The 25,586-nt window shown below is 42.2% G+C and overlaps 2 protein-coding genes across 3 annotated transcripts in view; one reads left to right on the top strand and one right to left on the bottom strand.

Annotated features, from left to right (window-relative positions):
* Nucleotides 1-14,524, top strand: part of ATF7IP (activating transcription factor 7 interacting protein) — an 84,189-nt gene extending 69,665 nt beyond the window's left edge. The window contains exons 12-15 of one of the 2 annotated variants that reach the window (XM_018080379.3): nt 4,736-4,909; nt 5,851-6,036; nt 8,417-8,526; nt 9,936-14,524. In XM_018080379.3, the coding sequence (XP_017935868.1) occupies nt 4,736-4,909; nt 5,851-6,036; nt 8,417-8,526; nt 9,936-10,352 (887 nt within the window). In that variant the 3' untranslated portion in view covers nt 10,353-14,524. Of the gene's footprint in view, nt 1-4,732; nt 4,910-5,850; nt 6,037-8,416; nt 8,527-9,935 lie in introns of both variants that reach the window. The other variant, XM_018080377.3, reaches the window with a different exon arrangement.
* Nucleotides 14,525-18,375: 3,851 nt separating this feature from the next.
* Nucleotides 18,376-25,586, bottom strand: part of PLBD1 (phospholipase B domain containing 1) — a 35,797-nt gene continuing 28,586 nt past the window's right edge. Inside the window, exons 7-11 of the mRNA XM_029963590.1 lie at nt 24,769-24,969; nt 24,515-24,655; nt 22,019-22,204; nt 20,620-20,726; nt 18,376-19,105 (exon numbers count right to left, since the gene is read on the bottom strand). Of these exons, the coding sequence (XP_029819450.1) occupies nt 18,938-19,105; nt 20,620-20,726; nt 22,019-22,204; nt 24,515-24,655; nt 24,769-24,969 (803 nt within the window). The 3' untranslated portion in view covers nt 18,376-18,937. The remainder of the gene's footprint in view (nt 19,106-20,619; nt 20,727-22,018; nt 22,205-24,514; nt 24,656-24,768; nt 24,970-25,586) is intronic.

The raw sequence follows: 25,586 nt of genomic DNA, 5'->3' as shown, positions 1-25,586 counted from the left end.
CCAGCTAGTGCATTCAGGTTCTACACAAACGTTCTTAATAGCTTAAATTGCTTTATTTGTATTACACAAATGTAGAAAATCATATTGTCACGTGGTAGCATTTCTTTCAGTGAGGAAGAAATCATAGCCATAGAATGGTTTGGGTTGGAAAGGACCTTAAAGATCATCTCATTCCAACCCCCCTGCCATGGGCATGAACACCTTCCACTAGACCAGGTTGTTCAGAACCCCATCCAGCCTGACATTGAACACCTCCATGTGATGTTATCACCAAAAGTGGAGTGCATGTGGTATACAAGTATTAGGGAAGCATGATGTAATTCAGATAGCTGACCATCTGGTTCTTTTATCAGTAGAGAATATGTGGTGCACACTGAATCGAGTATGAGCCAACAGTGTGTTCTCATTTCAATTTAAGTAATTACTCCTCCTATATTGACACTGGTGGGACCACAGCTGAAATACAGTGTCCAGTTTTGGCTCCCCCTTCCTTGACTTCAGAAGAGTTGTGGTAGCACTGGAGAGGGACTCACAGATGGTGTCAGGGTGGTGGGGGCCTGAAGTGTATGACCTGTGAGAAGAGATCAACAGACATGGTGTGTTTGGCAAAGAGCAAAGCAAAAGACAACATAATAGTAGCCTACAACCACGTGGAGGATCATTACAAAGATGATGGAGCACAACTTCTTAGCAGAACCATGAACTACAAGTTCAGGAGGTTCAAGTTGAACTTGAGGGGAAAAGAAATCACCGTAGTGCAGCACAGAGCGATGGTGGAAGCTCCACTCTCAAAATGTTCTTAGGTTTCAGCAGGGCAAAGCCACAAGCCATTTGAATTAGTGTTGGTGACAGTCCAGCTTCAAGAAGAAATTGGACTACATGGCCACCAGAGGTCATTTTCAGCCAGGATTTTGAATTGCTGAGTGGCAGAATAGCTCAGGCAATCAAGTTTTTACCACTGTCATCTCTTCTGAGTGTTAGTTCTCAAAAAGATAAAAAAGATGGTTGCCCTGGGATTGTGCAAGCCTGTCAGATAAGGTTAAGCTTCCCAGTCCTGCTTTAACATTCTATAAAAGACACTGAGCAGATAGATCTAAATGGATTTATGGTATGGTTTAAAGTAGTGTGTCACAGTATTGTAATGTATTGCAGCTAATCTTTTTCTATCAAAAGTAACATTTTCCAGAGAGTTTTTCTCTCCCTGATTGCATTAAGTAGATGTTCACAATTGCCATAAAAAATCAACACTGTGGTTGCATGTAAGATGCTTCTCTGGGTAGGAGTGCTGCGGAGTTGTAGCTCAATTACAGTGTAGTAACTTAACTCTTCCTCAGTTTCTTTGTTGGGGCTCGAGCCTATATCTTAAAGATTTCTCCAGTGGGATATTCTGAGATTCTTTCCCCTTAGTTGTCACATTTTAGAAAACTGTCCTTCCATTAGGAGGAAGGTTAGTGGGGTACTTCCAGGCTGGGTTAGCTCCTGTGTGTCTCTTCCCTGCAAAGCAGAAGCCAGACTCTTACTGATAGTCTGAAACCACGCAGATTAGTTCATGTTTAGAGTTTATGTGAGGAGTCAGTATGTTTTACATAAGCTGTAGAAACACAGGAACCAAAACCCTAGTAAAAGCTTGAGTTTCACAATGCAGTGAGAACAGATCACTAGGATTTTTGAGTAAGTTTCTTGGGAATGTGTTCTGATAATAATCAGGTTAGAGGAAGAGTACACTTCTGACAGCTTTTGCATAACCATATGTATCTGTATACCTTTGGCTAAATGTTTTTTTCCACTGCACTTTGTTTACAGCAAATGTGGAGCAAGTTTTATGTTGTTCTAGATTTATTGGTACACAACCTCGAAACAGAAAATACCTAAAGCATTATGGTGTTTTCTGCAGGAATATTAGTTCAGTATTAATTCAAGTAGAAGAGCAACACTTACATAGTGTTCTTGGGAACACTCAGATCCTGATTATTTTCTTTAAAGCATTGTCACCCACATATAAAGTAAACCCAATTAAATACCTTGTAAAAGGTATTTAAATAGATATTAATATCTACTAATATCTAATAAAACCTGATGTGTGCAAAAATTGTTAATGAAAATGTTGTGTAACCTTCAAGAAACCATGTTAATAATTTCTGTTCAGAACAATTGTCAGCCTTTCATCAGAGTAATCTGGATACTTTTCTGTCTGCAAGTATCTTATAATACTTGTATTTTGGACCTTGCTGTCCTTCTTATAAAATATTGGTATAGCAGATGGCATCAAATTATTTTATAAGAATATTATTATTAAAACAATAAAGTGGCTTTGTGATCTAAGAAAGATATGTTCCACTTTATTTTGTAGGAAAAATTATTAAATACATAATATTGGGGTTTTATTTTATAAGGTGTTTTATCTGATTAACAAATCTGTAGTTTCCTGGATGCTTTTTATTTTCTTATTCTTGAACATGGGTATGGCATGTTTGCTGTTCTGTAATCCCACTATGCCGGTTATGAATTAGTACAGTGTTTAAAACTCCTTCGTTCTATAACTGCAGTGTTATAGGCCCAGTTTCTGGCGTGGAAATTAGCCCCTTTTCCATCTTGTGTATTAGATTAGGGGTTTTGCTTACACCTTCAGTAGAAATGATTTCCATATTATGCTCATTTCCATAAATCAGATTTTTCCATCTCCTGTACGTCCATGTTTGTTATGAATATGATGCTGTGTTCATTTAATATTGGAACTGTTTCTTAATTACTTTAAACCTTAGTTCTGTGCTTACTATGCACCAAGTCTTCCTGTTTTCCTTGCTGTTTTTTTATTTACATAGCCTTTGCCATTTGTTTCCATTTATTGGCAAAGTCTAGATGGTTATCTTTCATCGTTTCCTGTGGCTCATGCAATCCTGACCTAGTTTCCAGCGGCTGGAATGTCAGCAGGGTTCTTGATTTGTCAAGGATAAATGAACTTGCTCTGTGTGAGATTAAAAACAAAAGTAAAACTGAAAAAGCTCTCACATTTGTCCAGACTGACATTTTCCTAGGGAAAAAACCTACATTTTTACAGCAGTAGTGTGTCTGGGATTTTACTTGTTGGATTATAAGCACATCTTCTAAGTCATGACTAAGAATGCACCAATGTCACTTGAATTATTCAGTGGTAGTTGAAATGTGCATCAGTCTGTAAATATTTAAAGTAAACAGATGTGTACATCTCTGTATGAATCTCTTCAGAATCAAGCAGTTTGAACACTGGGACATTTCTCTTCGCAAAAGAAGCTTGAACTAATCACAAGGCCTCTTAGTTGATGAAAGAGCAAGAAACATCTCACCTTCTGTTTTCAAAATGAACATCCCTTTACTGCTCCTTTTATAGACTTTGAAAAAAGAAAGAAAATTTTATTTTGATCACATGGCTTCAGTGAAGTAACTTGGCTCTGGAGTCAACAGAAAGGTCTACAATTCATACTGTTTTATTTTTGAGGTCTTGAATTTGGGGATATGGTTTAGGGGTGATTATGGCAGTGCTGGGTTGACAGTTAGACTAGATCGTCTTGAAGGTCTCTTCCAACCTTGATGATTTTGTGATCCTGTAATTGCATTTCATAGAATCCTATAGCAGTTTCTGAAGGGTACTGCTACTTCAAGCTGTTAGTAGCCAGTGTTAAAGGCAGCTCGCTGAGACCATCAAAATTGTCTCAAACCGCTAAAATCCACAAAATTTTGAGCTATGCTGCCATTAACCCTGTTCTTAATGTTTGAAATCTAGTTGGTATACTTAATTGCAAGTTTCAAAAAGGTGTTCTTCACTATATTGTTTTCTCAAGAGTAAAATGAGTATTAACGTATTTTTATATTATATGCTCTTTTACTAAATTAGTGGCTGCTGCATGTACAATTAGGGCAAATCTTTTTTGAATGAGTGCCCCTAAAACCTACTCATTTATCTTGTGCTTTTTAGCTCTTGATGGTGTCTTCTCTGCCCACTGTTAAACTCTAATCTAGTTGAACTATCCAGGCAAAAGCTTCTCAGTTCTTCTTTATTCAACTTACGCAGAGGCTTGATTAGATGTGGACTTGCACCCTAATGAATATTTTATGTTGTCACAAATAAACTAAAGGAGGAAAAAATGTTGCTGTAGTAAACTACAGATACAGACACTATTTGTCACTTCTCACAAGTCAGTAAGTCACATTGAGGATGATGTCAATGTGAGAAAACAAATTTTCTTTTCTACAAATAATAAAGTGATTCCCCTTTTCAAGCAAATAGCATGAAAATTAAAAACAGCAACAAACAGGACTGACTAACAGATTGAATGAATGAAAGAGTCAGCAAATAACAAAAAGATATAAGCATCAAAGGTAGACAAGGCCTTTTAAAGGGTTTAGGATATCTTTTTTTTTAACAGAAACTTTTAAAGACTTTGGCATAGTGTTCCATTACATTCAGGTTTCCAAATTGCACTGAAATATGCAGACTTCATGATGATAGGATAGAACATTATGGAGTGAGGTGGGGGGAGATTACGATGATGAAAGTGAGGGGGGTTGAATGAATTTTCTGCAGATTTGTTTGCAGAATGAAAAGGTCAAAGAAATGTCATGCTCAGAAATATACTCACTAATCTGTAAATGGGGACAGGGGAAAGAGATTTTAAAACTCTGTGACGTTTAAAATTCTGATTCAGAAATTAAAATTTCTATTTGCTATTGTCTATAACTTTATTTTATTTTAAAGCAGATGGCAAGACGCAGAAGCAGAACCAGACACCAGTTACAGGACTGAGCATACCCACGCAGCCCTTGGCTCGGCCCTTGCAACCCAATTTGCCGCCTTTGCAGCCAAACCCTGTGCAGCAGACAGGTGTGCCGACCAGTGGGCCTTCCCAGACCGCTATACATGTATTACCTACAGGTAGCTTCATCTTACTTCGTCACAGTGGGAATACAGGGGCTGATTTTTTCTTAGACTTGACTCTTGTGTGTTCTACATTGTGCTAATCTTTTCAAGTGAATATTCAGAATGTCTCGGTTGCTTCTTAATCTTTCATTCTGGTCAGTTTCCCATAACTTTTTTTTTCCCCCAAAAAAAATTTTGAAGTAAAAGGGCAAAATAGTATTATTGGTTTGGAAAGAATTCAGGATCAAATTAATTCCATGGGGAGGAAGAAATCCTACTAAGGGTGGTCACGGAAGTTATTAAATATCCTGTTGTTTGTAAAAGTGAAGTAGAAAAATCTGTGATAGCTGCCTCATACAAGTAATGGGGAAAAATATTATCAACATCACTCCTACGTCTGTCCCTGTGCACTTGGCAGTTAATCCTTTTGGCAGAGTGAGTGGCAAGGCTGGCATTGAAGTTCAATCCCTAGATGAATATTATTTTCTCTGTAGTGTGATTAAGTTTTTCCCCTTTCTTTCTAACATAAAGAAACATAGATCCTCTTTTTTTTCCCCTTATTTTACTCTATTTTGCTGTATATGATTGTTGAAGATTAGTTGGTGCTGAAATTGTCTTATGACTGATCTGTTCTGCAGGCTCTTTGGTGGTGGGTTTTAGATTCTCCACCACTGTCCTTACATTCAGGACCTTTGGGAGCAGGGGAGGTATAATATTTATCTTTTCTGTTAGAAATTTGTATATATATTGACATTAACATTTCAGGTGAAAATACTGTATGTTTAGACTGTTTTCACTTTTCTTGCATTATCAAAATCAGATAGAATTTCACAGAGCCAGTTTTTATTTTACATGGCTCAGATGAGTCAGTTTTCCAAAGGAGATGTGTACTCTGGAATAGGCATATAGCTTCATGTCATGGAATTCGATTCCAGGGTCTGTCTGTCTTTTTTCAGCTCCGACAACAGTGAATGTAACTCATCGACCAGTGACTCAAACTACTCCAAAGCTTCCTATACCAAGAACCCCTGCTAACCATCAGGTGGTCTATACCACTATTCCTGCACCACCAGCTCAGAATCCTGTAAGAGGAGCTGTCATGACAAATCCAGGTTTAAGGCCAGTCAACCCACAGGCTGGAGGTAGGGGATGATTCCTTCCATGCACTTCTTACCGTGACACTACCTCATGGATGTGGGATTTAGTTTTTTGGTTTGGGTTTGCTGTTTGGGCTCTTTACAATACTAGTCCAAGTTACAGAGGTTAAGGGTTTTTTTCCAGCTTACAGACTTGGGAAAAATGTTAGGCTACTAAGAAATTCCACCTGCAGCTATGTAAATAAAGAAAAACTGTATTTAAGTCATCTCAGGCACTAGCTCTGCCAATTAAAGCATCTCTGGATGACATACAGAGTACTTTACAAGGTAGCAGAAGGTAATGTGATTGGCACCATGTTCCATGGAAAGATGGAGACCAGTCTTTTATTATGGTATAAAATTAAAACATTTTATATGTAGTAAATCATGTTCGATTTCCTGTATAAAAGTCACATTTCTCTCAGACATCTTAATATAATTCCTTACAGATCTCTGTGTCCTGTGCCCAGCTGTCTCAGTTTAATGAGACTGAAGTGTTTGCTACAAAGGATGAGTTATGAGGAAGATCAAACTCCTCCCTCTAAGCAATTGTAAATCCAAAATTAAGAGGCTCCAGTTGAGGAAATATGGAGAAAGAAAAGATAACAGCCCTTTATTAAAGGATATATGTGTATAGGCAGCACAACAAAAGAACAAAAAAAACCCAAACAACAATCCTGCACCCAGAGTTCCCACCAAAAACAGTTCAGTACTTTTTGCCTTTTGGCCCAATTCTAACCACGGTCAGCAGGGGACGACGTTGGATCACTGGAGGGGCAGAGCCTGCAGTGCTCTGTGTTGGTCGGCAGGGGGCGGGTTATATGAAGGGTTAATATTTGGATACTGGGTAGAGAGTTTTCACATATTATTAACAAAAAAAGCAATAATGTTTCTTGATTCCTTTTAGGCATCATGAGTTTCCAGTGTTTGGTTCATTCTACCTTCTTCACTGTCTTTGTTATGCAGCTTTCAGAAATGGTGCTACTGATGTATATTGGTTTATATTATCATTGCAACAGTCTTTAGTGTGAGTAGATGCTTCCAGAGTAAGATCTCTACACCTTGTCTTTGAAAGACTGACTGTGAGAACCCATCCAAAGGGTTTTGCAAATTGCAGTTTTGTCCTTCTGCCTCAACTGAGTACTATGCCTAGAAATAATGCTACATTTGTACTTTATATCTTATTAAGGCATTTCTGACCATCTTCAGATTATTGTAATTTCCTGAGACAGAACCACAGTCATATTAAACCAGTATACCTGATAGGATTCTCATAGATGAGAAACAGCCAGCTCAGGTGACTGTCTATCCTACAGGAGTTTGCACAGCTTCATCAGCTTCTTAGATAGATGTGCCAATACGAAAAAGATGTGAAGCATCTATCTAGTGTTAAATGCTATTATTATAAAGTGCTAAGATTTAGCACTCTGAACTCCCTGCCTCAGAGTTGCAGATCATAGACTTCTGACACTCATCCCCTGTGATTGTAGCTTGGTGAGTGTTTATATAGAGAAGAAATTGCCATTCAGTAGCTGTGGTTTCCTGATATGTGTTGCTCTCTGAGCTTATCTTCTGGAATATTAGAACACTTCCATCTCGCAGAGGTGTGGAACTCTAGGGGGTGGTAGAGATTGCCCTGAAACTTGTATTTCTAGATGGAAATGGAGGGACACTCTAGGCAACCCGTAACAATGAGCAAAAGCTTTGAGTTCACAGAACATACATGTTCCAACAGTGAACAGATAAAGTGTTACTTAAGAGAATTAAATGTAGTATAAAATGAATGAAAACTTGGTAGCTTGCAAGAGTTTTGGATATTATGTACAAGGCTATAAAACTGCCTAGTTTATTTCTGCCAGTCAGGTCAATTTGCTGTGGGAATGAATGAAATGGTGATGCCTGTGAGTAATATCCATCATGGTGTCTGTTCTGTGAGGGAGGACAAGCAGCTTGGACTGTGACTTACCTTTTTTGTTTTCAGTACCACCCATAGCACAGCTTTCTGAGTGGATATCATTCTGCTGCAGCAGCATTTATCTTTTCTTTTCTGAATCTCAAAGTGATGTTTTTCTTTCCATACTTAAGCTCCCTGTATCTCCCCCCCTTCCCCTCCCCACCCATTTCTTTCATGCTACAAATTATTAAAGCGACATCTGCCCCCTCTGCAAACATAAATACTTGCTCTCTTCTCACTTTTACAGCTTCAGGGGATGGGAGGTGATACTATTGTTAGGCAGCGCTTCATCAGTCTGCTGGAAGCTTGAGGAGAGTGTGTCTGTCTGAAATTTGGTTTCATCCAGCTGAACCACGGAGTTGGTCTTCCAATGTTCTGTTTAGCTGATTGTAATTATTGAATACTCAAAAGTATTCATTGTGCTTCTTACAGGTATGGCAGTGCGAATGCCTCAGACAACCTATGTCGTGAACAACGGGCTGACTCTCGGGTCTGGAGCACCTCAGCTGACAGTGCATCATCGACCGCCGCAAGCGCACGCTGTGAGTGGTGCTTTGGAAATTACTGGATGCAATTTACAGGCCTGTCTCTGCATTAGTACCTCTCAGAATGCTTCTTAGCATGAACTGCAGAATAGTGATAGCCAGTTCACGTGCATAGCACCACCCAATCACCTACAGCAACTTCTGCCCAGAATAGTAAAAGCTGTGCAACCTGTTAGTTTACCCTGGCCTTCTCCAAATCACCAGCAGTGCATATTGAAAAGTAGTACATGAATTGTCTGCACGGACTTGTGGAGTCAAGGGTACAAAAGAACTGCTACTAAAAAACATTGAGTCATGGTTTGGCTATGAATTGGCTCACGAGCTTTTCAGTACAGCTGTTTGCAAAACTGAGGAAACAGAACAACATGCAAACGAGATCCCCAAGGTTGCCAATTCCTATATTTCAGAGGGTTTTTTTAAATCACTGTTGGGCGTGATTATTTCTGCATTGACTCAAACCCCTTTTTGTAAGTATTTGAGAATTTTCTCTGACTCATTTCATTTCAAATATGTTGCCTGCACACTCACTATTGGGCAGTTGCATTACTTATGGTGTCCTGAAATGGTAAATATATTATCAAGAAGGTGGCTTACCATTCCTTCAGTCTAAACACCATTCAACTTCATGCATTCTCCAGTGACAAATAATGAGACTAAATCCAACCAATATCACAGAGAACACTTAAGATGCCAAAATCTACCCCAGATTCCAACCTGAAAGATCCTAGGCTTGAAAAAATAACAAAATTTCATACTTATTGTAACCATGTTCCTAAATGCATCTTCACTAACATAAACAAGAGACCTAGGGCTGGTTTTGCAGTATAAAAAAGAAATATCATTGGAAAGAAATATTTTTGCCTTTATTTCAAAATTTTCTGGAAACTGAGGCTGAGCTTTTGTGGTGAATTTAAGGGATAAAATCCATGTAGCACCATTAACCTTTCTTCTGTTTGTGACTGAAAACCTGTCTGTTGAAAAGATGATGAGATGTCAGCTTAATGCACTGCCTGGGGTGTTTTGGGTAATGTGGGAACAGCAGCTCAAACGTAGATTGGCTCAAAGTCATTGTGAACCTGCCTGCTCAGTTACGGTAAAGAGCACAGTGTTCACTCCATCCCCTCTTACCTGGGAAGCAAAGAGGATATAGGGAAATAACTGCAGCAATGATCAGTTGTAGAGCTAGGGATTTATATGTAAATAACCTAAGAATTTATGGCATCCTTGGTCCCACCCCTTCTCAACATTTGCTGCTGCTCCCTTGCCTCTGCACACAGGACTGATAGTTGTGATGGCTGGATGATTGCAGGCTCATTTGCTTCCAGTTACCTGGGGAATGATGAATTAAGGCTCCTTCCAACTGCTGTAAACTCTGACCTTTCCCTTGTTGCCCTTATGCTGCTTAGGAGCCACCACGCCCTGTACATCCTGCCCCACTTCCAGAGGCACCACAGCCACCACGTCTGCCCCCTGAAGCTGCCAACACTTCTCCGCCTCAAAAGCCACAGCTGAAGCTGGCACGGGTACAGAGCCAGAATGGAATTGTGCTGTCATGGAGTGTCATGGAGGTGGACAGGAGCTGTGCCAATGTGGACAGTTACCATCTCTACGCCTACCACGAGGACCCAAGTGCCACTATGCCCTCCCAGTGGAAGAAGATCGGGGAAGTGAAGGCCCTCCCTCTCCCTATGGCATGCACTCTTACACAGTTCGTGTCTGGCAGCAAATACTACTTTGCAGTCCGGGCTAAGGACATCTATGGACGCTTTGGACCGTTCTGTGACCCCCAGTCCACAGATGTGATCTCTTCTCAGAGCAGTTAAACGGAGATCTTTGGAGCCTTTAAACCTGCCCTGGTACCAAGAATTACCCCAGTTCTGGGGGGAGTTGATCCCATGCATGTAATTCACTTTTAAATCCACTCTCTGCAGAATTATTTTAGACAGTTGTGTGATACACTACATGCATTCAGAACCAAAAGAAAAATAGTCACCTGCAGCAAGAGATCCTGTTTTTTCTGAATAGTTCATGTCATGGGCCATTTGAAACTTTCATTTTTGCTTCCATGACAGCTGTTCCATATAGATACCTACATACCCTTTATCCAAGGGCATCCTGAATGCCTGGGATTCTGCTTCTGAGTGGGAACAAAACAGTAAATTACAGTTTGTCTGAAGCAAAACACACACATTTGTACTGGAAGATTGAGTGGTCTGGTCTTACTTTACAAACTGGAATGAACTCTCTGAGGGAAGGGAAGGGAAGGGAACTTCTAGTCTGGCCAGGAACCCATATGTATGTAAATTTGGAGGTGGTGGGGGGAAAAAAAAATCACCCCACAACCTCCTACCTCTTATAAATAAGAACGCTCCTCTACTTTCACCATCCTCCCCCACTTGCCCTGGGAGCATTCCCAGGTCGTATCTGACAGTGAATTGTAGAGCTGCATTCACACCTCTCTAGTTCAGACAGTTTCTCTGCCCCTCCCCTCATACATCCAGCCCTATTTTTTAGATTTATTTTGTGCCTTAAAGAATAATTTCAAAAATAAAATGTAGCCAGATACCTTGTGGTGTTCTTTTATTTGCTTGGAGTTATTTTTCCCTTTATCCTTCTAGTCTTTCACTAGTGCTTTTCATTTTCCAGGCCTGCTGTAATTATTATTTCTGTTAAGACCAGGAAGTGCAACATCTGCTGATGCTGAACTCGTTTTTATCTGCATTCTATCTGAGTATCACTCAACCCTTTCCTCACTGTAATTCTTGAGCAGTTGTTTTTGTCCTGTCAAGAATATTACAGTATACAGACAGTATTTTCCACCCAAGCCTTTCCCTGTTCTTTTGGGAAAGCTGTATGCTGCAATTCAGCCAAAGAAGAAACCTCTGTGGTGTGGCACTATGAAAGCTTCTGCCTGTTGGCACTCAGTTTGGATGTTCAGTGAGTACGGAAAGAGAAGTTGGCTTCCCAGTTGTCTTCTCTCTCTCAGCCCCTGCCTGCCTCTGCAGAAAACCAACACAGCCAAAGGAGTTTAGAAACTATTTTAGACACTGGCCTAAACCTTGTGAGTAATTGCAAATGTTAGTAGATGCTTTCATGATGCTTCTGAGCTGAGAAAAGAAAATTGGTGCATCTGCCCCGCTGTCGTTGACATGTTAAACTTGCTGTTTGCAGAGCCAAGTTGTAACTCACCTGGACAAGAAAGTGTATGTAAGGTTTTGATTTTGGCAATTTTCAGTTGCATTCCTGCCCAACAAAACCAAACAGTGGGTTTAGAGGGGAAAGATTCTTTTTTTTAATCCATCGTATAGCAAAGGTGCAGAATATAATATTTTTTCATTTCGATACCCTTTTTCTTACAACCAACATTTTGAAATGTAAAGCAACGTTGAAAAAGTGTCAGAAAAATTAAATCCCAAAACAGGACTGGTGAAATATACTATGAGATTATGGGTTCTTTAGTTATGTTCCTTTTGAGAACTTTTAACACTGAAAGAAATGTCATTGTATACTTTGTCTGGTTTACTGTACTCCATGTAGCTGGGATTGTCACTTCTGTCAAGTAAGCAACAGCTATTCTCGGTGTGGAAACTTGCATTTAAAGTATAGCGGTTCTGTTGATTTGGGCAACCAAAAATTCTGGCTAAATCCAAGTATCATCAGAGAAGGTTCACACCAACTCTCATGTAGGAACGATTTTCTCTGAACTACAGCTCTCCCTGTATTTCTGGTGCCAATAATCAAAAATGCCTTGAATTTGTCTATGTTTAATTAATTTTTTGTCTGCCTATTTCAAGGAATAATTACTTAATAATGCATTTAGTCTTATTTAGTCTAAAGTGGGGTTCTTATAAAGCCAGTTCTGTAGTAGAGGTTAGAGCAGTTCTTTCCAGTTGATGGCTGTCAAGTCCTGCTTGGGCAATTTTTTTTTAATGTGTCTTTGAGGTTGTACCAAAGAGCCCTTGGCCATATCAGTACAATGAAGTTTTACAGTTTTAAAATTAGACTACAGTCTGGAATTTATGCACTTATTTGTGATTCCAGCCCAAACAATAAATGAGCTTTTCTATAATTTGTGCTTGCACTTAGATCTTGTTTTTAGGTTTGTCTTGTTTGGGAAAGGCAGGGGGTGCGGGCCCTGCATTAGAATTTTTTCTTTCCTTCAGTGAAGTATTATTAGGGATGGTCTGGCATTCTGTTTGGAGGTTTTGCAGGTTGCATCCTTAGAGAAAGAAGACTCACCTTTATTTACTCCAGATGTAGTTCTTCACTGAACTGATTGTGAAAACTGGCTTCTGGCTTAACAGACCCCTTATGCTACCGAACACGGGTATTGCTTAGTTCCTTACCTCATGGCACTTACCCCATGTGGTGGAGTGGCTGGTTATTTTATTATCCTTTACCTCCTAGAAAGAATAAAGCTACTGAGAAACTAAATTTCTGCTAGCAACAAACAATCAGAAGTAATTTGTTTCATTTATTAGAATTTATTTGGAAGTATTACCAGAATATTCAGGAACACTCATTACAGGTCTGTTACTGCTGTGTCTCTAGACTGGTCTCCTCATTAGCATCAATTGCTTGAGCCTTCCAGTAATCCACTTTTAAATATGCTAAAAAGCTGTATATGGCTTTTAAGTGGAAGAGTTGGTTTTAGTTTCTTCTCTGCACTTGATGCAAGGTTTTCCATCTGACTTTAGGTAGCCTGGTATAAAGTTGTTCCTGATTGTGTGTTTTGCTGCTGCCTCTGGGTACGCAACATTTCTGCAGTACTGCCCTGGATTTAGTTTCCCATGTTTTAGCAAACACGGCACTGATTCTGCAGCTGTGTTTTCCACCATTATTTACTTTCTGGTGTGTTTTAGGTTTTGGTTGTGTGTCGCAACAGCCTCTCAATGTCCAGGCTGAATGTAATTTGAGTTAGTCCACCTACTTGTAGAGGAGCCCTGCTGTGCAGTGCTGATGGCAAAATGCCATTCCTGTCCACTGCACTTCTCCTAGTTGCAGCTTCACTGGCCTCTTTTATTTTGCTCTGTGTCTAAAAAAGCTTTATTGCAAACAAAAAACTAAAGCCGTGGAGGGGGCAGGCTGCAAGTGTAGCATCTGTACTGCGCCTGCAGTGGCAGCTTCAGAAAGCACAAGGGTGCAGAGGCAGGTTCCCCTCAGCCTGTAATTATTTCCATGCTCTGAGCAGCTTCCCTAGGAGTAGCAGTTGGGCTTAGACTTTGCTCCTTTGAATTATTTGTACTACCTTTGGCCACGTTAGATCACTGAGCACAAGCACTGAGACACTCACCCATTCCCAAGGTTTTTAGCACTAGGCTGGAAACACCCATGGTGTTTTCCCTGTAAAATTAAGGGGTCTTACCCTGCTTCCTTTGAAAATGAAGGCAAAACCCCTTGTGCCTTCACTGGGAGCATGATTGGACCAAGTGGTAGAATCTGAACACCATTTTGTACTGTAACAAAACCAGTCACTTCAGCCCACCCTTCATGCTGTTTGTCTTAAATGTCCAATAAATTAAAATCTGTATTGTATGTAGGAATGAGTCATGTTTGTTGCTGCTCCCTAAACAGCCATTCCCCAGGATGAGTATTGCATACACTGTAAAAAATCAAGCTGTGATTCTGCCTTCTTATAAACTCTTTTGAGTATTTTCCTTTAGTCAAAAATATCTATGCAGATATTTTAAATAGAAGCTTGATATATTAAATATATATTTTTTTAGTTTTGCTGATTTGGGTTGGGCTGGGCGTTGTACGAAAACACTGGAGGGAGAGGAGTTCAAATGACACTGAGCCAGGCCTGCTACCCAAGTCTGTATTCCCTTAAAAACATCTTCTGAGGGGAGAAGGAAAATAATAAGGATAGCTAGGAGAAAGCAAATGAATGATTTTTCCTTTTCATTCCTTTTAAGTTAAAAATGCATCTTTATTTCTTATCATCATTATGCAGGCTGAGTATTCTTTTCTTCTCTTTTATATACATATACACATGCATATATATATATACATATATATATATTTGAAGTGCTGTCTTAATGAATTGTAGTTGTAAATAAGATAACTGGGTAGTAGCTGTTTGGGGAGTCCTCTTCAGCTTTAGTAATTTATTGACTATTGGGAGTCAAACATGCAAAATCCTTTTTTGGGAAACTCCACATCTGATTTCTTGTTCTGTTTTGCAGCTGGACTTGTAAATACAAAAAAACTAATTTAATGTCCAATTTAAACTGGGCAGTTGCCAGCTCTCCCCATATTGTAGATTAGTGTGTGTCTGTATTAATTGTAGTGGAGTTTTGTCTGACAAGCCTGAAATTTATACTTTGAAATAAACTTTTGGGTTTTTAACATTTTGAGTCATCTGTACTTAGTTCCTGACACCTCAGGAGACAACTCTCTCAAAAAAGAGCCCAAAGCCTGCTCTTCCTCTTCACCTCTTAAGAGGTGGCTCCTCTTAAGCCACTTTGCTTAAGTGACACTGAGCCACAATAGTTTGGCTCTTCGTCATTCCCAGGGAAGCAACTGCATGATGCTGCCCTCACAGAAGCAAGAAACAAAAGCGTGCTGTAACTTCTGGAAAGCCACCTTGCAAGCACTTCTGCAAAGCTTGGACAGACAAAATCAAGTAACCTGCTCCCCAGAGTCGCCCCAGAGGGATACAGGAATGGAAACCCAGTTGCTGGTGCTACTCTAAAAACAATTTTCCTCCAGAGTGCCAGGTTTGATCTCCGAAAAAATAGTCACTCTTAGCAAGGGGCTTGGATCAAAGTACTGGATTATGACTTTGGTTTTTCACAGCACCTTGAGCCTGCAGCAGTGGTCCCAGCACACTCAACTGGCCTTGGTTCTCAAGCCAGGGGACAGCTGTTGTGCACAGCACTAATTGCATTGGTCAAGAGTAATGAAATAAGGGGTAAATGAAAAGGGTGTTTCAGTGCAGGGATCAAGTCTCTGCTCCCCACCCTACTGCTTCAAGGGTAGAAGCCAGGAATGGCACCATGACATGGGACCAATAAGATGCTGGACTAGATGGCAGTCTGGGAAAAGCTGATTCTTGGACCCAACTCTGTTGCCAAATTGTAGAGAACTCAAAGTACTTGGAGTTACAGACATGCCTACCCTGAGTTAGTGCTGACCCTGTACTTCGAGGGCATGTAGTTAATTTGTGATGGTAATAATTAGTTTCCTTGCACTTACTAAAATTTGCTTCAAGTCACCAAGCAGAAGATAATGGACTCCTGTGAAGTGATGCCTCAGCACAATCCCACTTCAAAGTCCTGAGTTTCTCAAACTGGCTATTTAGACTAAGAGTATACCTACTGCACATAGTTTAGAACATGAGTTTTATCATCAAATACAGTGTAACCACTCTGCTCAAGCACTGCTGTAATTGCAGTCTGTGCTGGAGTAAAGCCAAGTGAGTAAGTGAACATGCAGAGCACTCACTGTTTTGCTGCAGGGTGGCTTTGGCACTATACAACCACGAGAGGTGAGTTTGCTACTGGACTTCAGAAAAGGGGAATGGCAAAGGAAGTGAAAGCCTGCATTACATGGGTAATTTTGGTGGTCCTGCTGGGAGGAGTCATTTCCTCTGTAGGCATTGCCTAGTGACTGAACAGCAGGTTTCTTTTCTTTATTGCAAGAGAGATTTATCACAACGACCTCCTAATTCCATCTCCCTACCAAGTAAGTGTCTCTCCAGCCAAGCCTGAAAACCTGAAGTTTAGGAGACAGAAGCTACAGGACTTGGAAAAATCTGGAAGTAGGGGGCAACTTCTGCCACAAATCCTCTGCTTAGAGCACACCTTCCCCCCTTTTTTTTTCTCCAAGTGGGATCTGCAGAAGGGAATAAGATATTCAAAGAGACCTTTAAACTTCATGTGGCTGCCTGAGACTTATGCTGTCAGTCCTCTTGCCCCTGCAGGGCCATGCAGCCCTACTCAAAGCCTTCTCCTCTGGTCACTGGTGCAGCTGTGCAGGGAAGAGGAGCTCAACCCAGCTGCTGTGGTCATGGCTGGCAGATCAACCTGGGCTGCCCTGACAGCAAAGGAAGCACAGTAAGAGGAATGCAGTGGCCTTTAACAGCACAATCATCAAAGGCAAAAAAAAATAATCACAGTCACACGGAATGAAGTCCTAAGGCTCATAAGGTCCCATTGATGTAAATATTTACTCATAGAAAAGGACTCCTAAAAGTAGAGCAGTTTTCCCACAACTCTGGGTTGGAGCACAAAGCAGCTCCTGCCTCAGGGTAGGACACCAGATGGGAGAAACTCAGAGCTCCTATTTTCGTGCATATTTGGCATGTCATGGGCACATCACGTGCCACGCACCTCCACTCCCTGCAGGGGGAAGCATCTAGGTGTGCCCTGGATCAAGAACAACACAAATCAGTTGGTAACTTCCTGGTCCCTGGGAACCAACTTTAATAATACTCCTCCATTAGCATTTTCATATAAGATTGTGTGAAAAAGCAGTGAATACAACCTGCAATGTTTCTGTGTTTTCTAGGAGTGACAGGGAAGTCAAGCCATCCTCCAGCCCCCCTGTGCTTCTAGTCTCAAACAAGCAGCTGATTCTTGGTCTTCTGCTTGCTGGCAGCTCAGATCCCTGTGCTGCTCTTCATGACCCAGCTCCACTCCATCTTTTAAGTGTGCTCCTTAATGTCTGTTACAGCCTATTCAATCCAATTCAATTCAATCTGTGCCAGTGGCTCCACCACCACAGGAAGGAGGTCTCTGCACAGAGAGTTTGGAGCAGGGATGAGGCACCCAGAGCAAGGGCTCACACAGAGGCCAAGGTCCCTGCAGTCCCAGCTGTGGGCAAGCAAGGCACCTTCACTGACTCAGGTAGGAGTAAGAGGGGGTGCTGTGTCTAAAACTCTGTGACCATGGCAGACTCCTCCCCATACATGCAGGTGGAGAGCACCAGGGCATCAAGCAAACATGACACATTCATCCTCCTCTAGCACAGGCACAGCTGCAACTGGCACAGACACCAATACCTACACTGCATCTGTGTAGGTACCAGAGCTGAGTCATTTGGCTCAGTAAATTTTACCAAACAAAGGACTGTATTGAAAAGCAAAAAACAGCTCTGTGGTGAGTACTTCAGCAGTTAGTCATTTTAAGCAGTGCTCCCCTAACCCTGCACATGCAAAGACGCTCTCTCCAGCCTTTCACACCTACCTCCTTCTACCTCAGCAAACAAACCATTTCAGTCCCTGCATGGATTTTTCATCCTTAACAATAGTTTTCCTGTAACTTCTGGTCTCCCTCTTTCCTTGGCAGAAATCAGCCCTACTGTGACAACTGGATATTTAGAGTAGAACCTGACCCATGTTGCAGTAACTCGTTCCCTTCCCCATCACACAAGCTAAACTCCAGGGGCTTGATTAAAACCTCACACTGCTCATCCTTCTTCACCTTCATAATATAGGGCAGTGCTGTGCACTGTTTAGCTTGGACCATCAAGGACATGTGGAAAGAGCTGTTTATTTTGTTTTACTTAATTACACATATAATATCTAGCACAAAACAGCCCAGTGACTCAACTCCTCAGCATAAACACAGGTAACTAAGAGTAATGCATCCAGCTCTGGCTCTCACATCCATCTCACTGTCACATTCCACTGCCACAGCTGAGGGAGCAGGTAAAGATGTCACCAACTGCATGAGCCAATCCACTGCAAAAAGGATCCATTGCAAGAGATCCATTGCACCACAGTTCTGTCCCTGCTGTTAGGCTGCAGCTGTGGCAGGGGCACGTTTCCAAAAGCATCAGGCTGCTTGCCCTTCATCCCCTCTGGCAGACTGATCATTGCAAGCTGCTTTGGCCAGACAAAGAAAACCTTGCCAACACCACTGAAAGCTGTGTCCTGTAGATAACAGACCCACCTGCCATGGGGAACACAGCCTTGACTCTCTCCACTGGTGACATTCCTGGATGGGAAGCAAAATCTTGCAGCACACCTTGCAGGCACTCCTCAGACAAAAGGCAGACATCAAACTAATGCTGATATAAGGCCACCATAGCCCACAGCAGCCACCTGGCTCAGCCCAGCCCTGAAGACAGGTCCCATGTTGCTGCTAGAGACAGATCACTCTCATTGGTGGCACTGCTCTTCACTCCAGCTCTGGGAACAGCTGATGATGGCTCAGATCAACAGAAAGCTGTGCTACCTGCTTCCCATCAATCCTAGTCAGAGGAAGGGCTGCCCAAATAGCTCAGAAGAAAGGAACATGCACTGGACTGCACTGAAGCAGCCAACATCAGTACCAAGTACTTAGCAGGCAGGACAGGGGAAAGCAGGTAAGGCACAAGGATGTGGACATCCAGATCAATTTATTACACACAAGAAATAAAATTTTCATTAAAAAAAATCCATATGAGGATATTGACACTGGTTTTACAGGATGGGCCTCATGGTGACAAAATCAAAGTTGTATGATTCTGGCAGGCCCTGGTGCCGCGTGCGGTTAAATCGTCTCCAGGTGAAGACAGGGAGCCCTCCCTGCACTGGAGGGCCATTGATGGCAGAGGCTGTGAACGCTGATGCCAGGCGGAAATCTGACACCTGTAACAAAGGACAGGAATTCAGGGCAAAAGGACTGCACGGTGTTTGACACATCCCCATCCCGGACAGCAGGAGATTTGACAGCTCTGGGAGATTTGGTAACAGTGAAGTGAAAGAAGTGAGCAGGGGAAATGCACATTGATCAGGCAGCATTTCTCCCCTGCACAGAGGCATCTTCAGCTGGCAGCAGCAAAGCACACTTGCCCTCCAGCCCCTGCACTAGCCAGGCTGAAAGAAAGTGCCCTCAGGACAATCCTCCCTCAATTTGTGTGCCTCCAAAAGAGCTGAGGCTTCAGCAGGCAGACCAGGGTTCTGACCTGAGCTCTACTGCATGTTAAGCACTTGGGCCGTTCCCTGGGGCATGCTGGGGTAATTCAGGAATGGAGAAAGGCAGCACAGAGTTAATATTTCTGCCCAGACTCCGCCCTGTTCCTTCACTATCTCCTAAGAGGTTCCCAGCTTGCTCCATCTTCCCAAACTCCTGTAGGGTTTATAACTAAACAGGTCTCACCTCTGCTCTGGACTGCTTCTCTCAATACCCCTCTTAGGTCCCCCTGTCTATCCCTAGCCCAGCCCATTCCCCTTGCCTAACCGTGCTGGCTAAGGCACCACAAACAGCATTCACTGACCCACTCCCTTACCAGACACCTCTACACAGCCTTTTTCTGCATTCCTCTTGTATTAACCAGCTTGAGGAGCCTCCCACTGGCCACTGCAACAGACAGCTGGCCAGGCTTGTGCAAGCTGGACACACAGCACTGGCACTACCAAAACAGCCTTCACAGGTCCCATCCTAGCAACCAAACTCGTAATCCAGGAACACAGCAGGCCGCACCCCACAGGATAAAACACTGAACAACTTCCCAGCACACCAGGGCTGGACAGCTGCTTACTCAGGCATTGCCCTTGACAGTGAAAATACCACATAATCTGCCCAAAATAAATGCTGCTTTCTGCAGGACAGTGAGTCTAAGGATCCCTCTAAAATGCAAAGTCATCTTCCCCAAACTTTTCAGAAAGCAGTTTTTCAGAGAGGTGGAGCCCCAGAGCAGGGTGGCTCACTAGCAAGCCTTTTGTAAAGATAAAGCTAAACTGAGACTGAAAACACATTCCTTTGGGCTCTGGGGAGGCACCCACGCAGGCCCCATGAACAGGAGGCTGAGTCTGTACAAGTCACCTTCCCTGAGTGAGGTGAAGACTCACTTCAGCATTATTTTAGGCTCCTACTCCTGTAAGGCTTTGGGGTTTAACCCCCAAGCACCACAAGTTCCCATGGACATAGCTGTTTCATACACATCCCCCTGTTATCCTCTACCACTGTGCCAGGACTGATGTCAGGGATAGGAAATAGAATTCCAATCTGAGGATCTGCCCAAGCACTGGGACAGCATAAAGAGGGAACAGACATGCCTGGCCCTGCCTGCCCTAGTCCAGAGAAACCTACTACAGGTCTGACAAGAGCATGAACAGGCTGCAGCAAACATTCAGCTGATGTTAAAATTGAGATAATTTACCTTGGAGTCATAGCAGCCTGCAGGCACTGGTAAAGAAGGATTCAAGTCTTCCCGGCAGCAAATGGTGTTGCAAGGATTATGTTCAGCATAAGGATCACGCTGGTAGTCTGGAGAGAAATGGGGGGGGGGCAAGCAAAGAAGAAAAGAAAATAAGTTAGCCTCCTCACAAAAAGCCAGTGCAAAGTAATAGAGCCACTAAAAGCTGGGTAAGTGCACTCTATCGAACTGCTCTCGTGCTCCTCCCCCGGTACCAGCTAGAAGTCAGTGCTCAAGACAAGACATTAAGTAGACAAACTCCTAATCCAAGGCCATACAGCTATTTCTGCATCCCAGGGGCACCGCTGCCAACCTCTAACCACACATATCTGCAATTACACATGATGGAATTCCACATGATGAAAGCTTATAGAAACTTTGTCAAGAGAGAAAAGCAGAAGAGAAGGGGAAGTGGTGGGTGGGTGGGGAAATGCAGCAATGAGAGCCTTTGTGTTCCTGTTCTGGACTAAAGTTAGTGGTAAGGAGCAAAATCTTTGAACACCCACTGCAGTAGCTGCAAACAAGGAGGGGAAGTTGGACAAACCTCAAGGTCTATGAGGTTACCTACTGTTCTGGCTTAATCCTAGCTGGCAACTAAATACCACACAGCTGCTCTCCCACTTCCACCCAACACCCTCCATGGGACCAGGAGAAGAATCAGAAAAATAATTGAAACAAAGTCAATAATAAAACAACAATAATTATAATAATGAAAAGGGATAGAGAGGGAGGGAGAAAGTAATAAAACCAAAGAGAAACAAGTGATGCATAATCCAATTGCTCACAACCTGCTGAGCAGCAATCAGCCCTTTCCAGTCAATTCCCCTTAGTTCATACACTGAGCATGACATTTTATACTATGGAATGGTATGGAATATCCCTTTGGCCACTTCGGGTCAGATGTCCTGGCTACCTCCCAGCTTCTTGTGCATTGCTTGCTGGCATGGGAAAAGTCTTTGACTTATCAACAACTAAAACATTAGTGTGTTAATTAATGCTTAAACTATCAACATTATTCTCATACTTAATCCACCTAACTGTTGCTTAGGGTTTAAGGCTCTCAAGATTGACAGGTTGTAGATGTATTAGGTAATAGCAGCCCACAATGTCTCTTGGAGTGTCAGAAGCACTCTGGAAAAGTCAAACAGCAAGCCCAAGGGCCCTTGTTCCTGATAGAACAATTTTAGCCTGGTTTCCTACCTCAACAGTAAGTTTGTGTTATCTATTTGCTTTGACCGTACTCTGCATTTAGGGTAATATAACTGATCCGTATGTGAGGCTGCAGCTTCCCGCTATAATCCAAGAAATAAATGTAACAGTGCTTACTGAAATCAGCTCTGCAGTACATAAATACGTGTCTTACTGTTGTATCTCATGATGTACTTCATGCTTTCCAAGTCAGTCACCTTGCCCTGGTCTCGACGGAAGATTTTTGCTCTTGGGGCCAGCTCATAGGAGAAATCCATGCCGTACTTGACAACATATGACGCATACCCACTGAGATTGTAAATCTTTTCATGGAAAGGGATATTGTATGAAGGCCAGTAACCTGCCAGAGACAAACCCCAATCTGTTAATCACTTAGAAAAGCTGGATGCTCTTGCTTATATCAGAAAGGAAAAGAAACAATTTTCCATGTTGCATTGCATGCCAAGGAACAACACTGCAAACTGGTTTGAACACAATAAGGTAACACTGGTATGACCAGGGCTGACTCCCAGTGTAACACCACTGGAGACTGTACCCAGGCAACCCGCCCCCAGACATCCACCCTGAGGACTCATCCTGCAAAACAGCTGTGATCAGACTTGCAGGAGCCGGAGGTGAACACACAGCACAGCCACAGCCCTCCTGCTCAGCCTCAGAGGCGTGCAAGATCACTTACCTCACTTACCAAACTTCACAGTGAGAGGCTTGAAGTCGCTCCTGTTTTTTGCTCCCTTCCTATCTCACCAGGGCAGAACACTACACCATGCTGAGATGGCAGGGATGGATCAACACACAAACACACAGACCACGAGAGCTACAGGGGGTGAACAGGAGCCAGGCCAGCACACACATGCTTTGTGCAGTGGTAGTTGTATACAGTGATGAGGAAAAGATGGGAGGATTGCTGCACACTTGCCAATAGCTGCCTTTGAGGGTTAGGAAGTGATTGATTAGCAGAGCAGAGCCCTGCACTAACTTTTCCCAAAGCAAGTGTGAATCCTGCAGTTTTTTTAACTCTGAAGAGCAAAGGATGCCAGGCAGAACTCCAGAGAAGAGTTTTAGGTAGGCAACATAAAACTGCCTGAAGCAAGTCTACTGCAGAAAGCAGAAGCGCTTGTAAAGAGCCAGGAGATCATCCAGGTCAGAATCTGGGTGCAGGAATAAATAAGAATAGATACCTATACCTTAACATTAATTTTTTTACTTTTTTTTTTTCAAAGGCAGGCACCAAGGAGTTTTTAAGCAGGGAGTATATAACATGAGCTAGTCCCAAGAGCAGTACACTTGCAGGTGTACTGCAAGCATGGAGTAGCTCCTGCTACTTACAGGAGCAGTGTTGGCTTACAGCAGCTGAGGTCTCCAAGGCAGCACTTCGGCAGTGCTTCGCCCACCCTGTCCTTTTAATGGTTAAACTCCCAGACACAAACTGCTGTGTTATCCAATACCCACAAGGTGCATTTAGATATCTGAGAAAAAACACACTGTAAACGTGAAGTAATATGTAACCTCTAATTGCCACCTTCAAGAACAGAGCAGCCACAAGATCTCCGAGGGAAGAAGTGGTCACTGTGTGCCCAAGCCCTGAAGTTGGGCTCAGTCCTGCAGGGAATGCCACACTGCAGCTCTCAAATCATTGCTGAAAAGGAGTTCAGGGTACCTGATAAGCCTGGTCTCTCTGCACAGGTACAACACTACTGTGATGTAGTTGCAATGTTTCAAGTGCCAGAGCTAAAGGGTCTCTATCAGCTTGTTTGTCTGCACCACGCTCACTGAGAAGCCAAAGGCAAAGGAAGCCAAAAGAGCCAGAGATGCATAAGGAAGAGACATGGGATCTTTCCAAATTATCAATAAGAAACATAAAACAATAATGACAATGTGGTAATGCTTAGAATAAGCCAGAACTTCCCAAGGAACTAGACGCAAATAAAAAGTGTCAAAGGGAAACAACCCCAGTTGCTAACATAAATACATTTCCAGTCATTTTGAAGATAAGCAATTCATCTATTCACCCCCTCAGCATGTGATTAGAAGAGGGAGCACAAAGCACCAGACACACACTTAAGGCTCAGGCTTTTGGTCGCTAATGTAAGTGTCTAGTAAACACTTGTGAATTAAACCAGACAGTGGGTGTTTTGCTTCACCTAGATTTTTCTTTTCCATCAAGTTGTTGCTAGTCTTGCTAAGGAATTAAAGAAGCTTTTTAAGAGCAAATATTTATCAGAAAACAGGCCTCCAGGAAAGCTCAGGAGATGAATATAAACATAGAACTCCTTCCTACTCAAAAGGTCATCTTTCAGGATGACCCACTCAAAAATTTTGAGTAGCCCACAGCATCACAGTTACTTAGCACTGCTTCAAACAGATCCCATATTTTTCCTCATGGGTCTCAGGGAAAAATAATACCAGAAAAAAAGGTAAGGAGGCAAGTAAAAAGTCTATTTTTCCCTCCTCTGCTTCTGAGAAACACAGATGCTCACCCCATTTCTGCCACAGCATACCAGATAAATGAATACAAGGCAACAGAGGGTTGCTCATGTTAAACTCAGGACTAGTGTGCAATAAACCCTCCCCAGTTACAAAACACAATCCTCCATCAGTTGACACAAAGAGATGGTTTTCCTAAGTCAGTAACTACTACAGGAGCTATTACCTTTCCGGAGAACATTTGTTTGATCAGAATACTCCACAAGGGTTGGGATCTGCTCAACAATGTACAATGCACCATCATCAAGGCTCCTCTGCAGCTTGACCTTCTTCAGGTCTAGCAACATGTACTGATTGTTGTAGGTCCCTGGGTATGAAAGCAAAGAGAGAGTTACATGTCCTGCCAGGGAAAAGAAAAGGGTGTAACAGGTACACCGAACACATCCGTTTCCCCCAAGGTTCGTATAAAAATGTACTTACCAGAGTTGCACCTGGAGAACGTTTCTGCCCAAGTTTTGCCATCATTTGCCATCATGTTCGCAATGCGGACTCTCTGCCAAGCCAGCAGGGATTCAGGCACCACTTGTTTAATGAGAGTTTGGTTGAACACACTGTTGGTAGTCTGCAACATTACCAAGCCGCTGCCTAGTATGTAAAAATCATCCAGGGACACCAAAAAGCCTTAAACAGCAACAACACAAATTTTGTTATCTTTGGGAACCTTTGATATACTCATAGAAGAAAACAGAGAGACAAGCCAAGAGGACATGAAGAGTCAACACATGCGCGTTTGAAATCAAACCGTACAAAGATTAAAGATGAGGGGGTAACTTCTGCAAGAGCTTTAAGCCCACCTGTCAACACAGTTTGAAATGAGAAATTGTCATGCTCTCAACACACCTAATTCTTTGTCTAGAGCATTTGCTTCACATTTGCATGCCAAGCTTGGAAGTTTCTCCATATGTCAAGCTATGTCTTATTTTTATGCTGAGGATTACATACTGTAAATGCCTAGGGCATGTTGGTTTCTAACAAAGAAATTAATTAAAAAAAAATTCAACAGTGAAAACCCAACCAAAGTACAAACTCCACAAAGATTTTCATCAACCAACTTCAGTTTTAGATTTTACTCTGTAAAAACAAATTAAATTTATTTGAATTAATTCCTTTAAATTAATCCCTTCTGTATTAAACCACGCTAAGCAGAAAAATCTTCCTTCTAGTTTAATCTGTTCCAGTTTAACTATTCTTAAAAGCATCTCCAAGAAATGGACATCTCTTAAATCATAAACCCCAGT

Source organism: Manacus vitellinus, unplaced genomic scaffold (genome assembly GCF_001715985.3).
Source record: "Manacus vitellinus isolate BGI_N305 unplaced genomic scaffold, ASM171598v3 scaffold_5_pilon, whole genome shotgun sequence".
Classification (NCBI taxonomy): domain Eukaryota; kingdom Metazoa; phylum Chordata; class Aves; order Passeriformes; family Pipridae; genus Manacus; species Manacus vitellinus.
The sequence above is the reverse complement of the archived record's forward strand: the minus strand, read 5'-3'. Positions and strand labels throughout refer to the sequence as shown.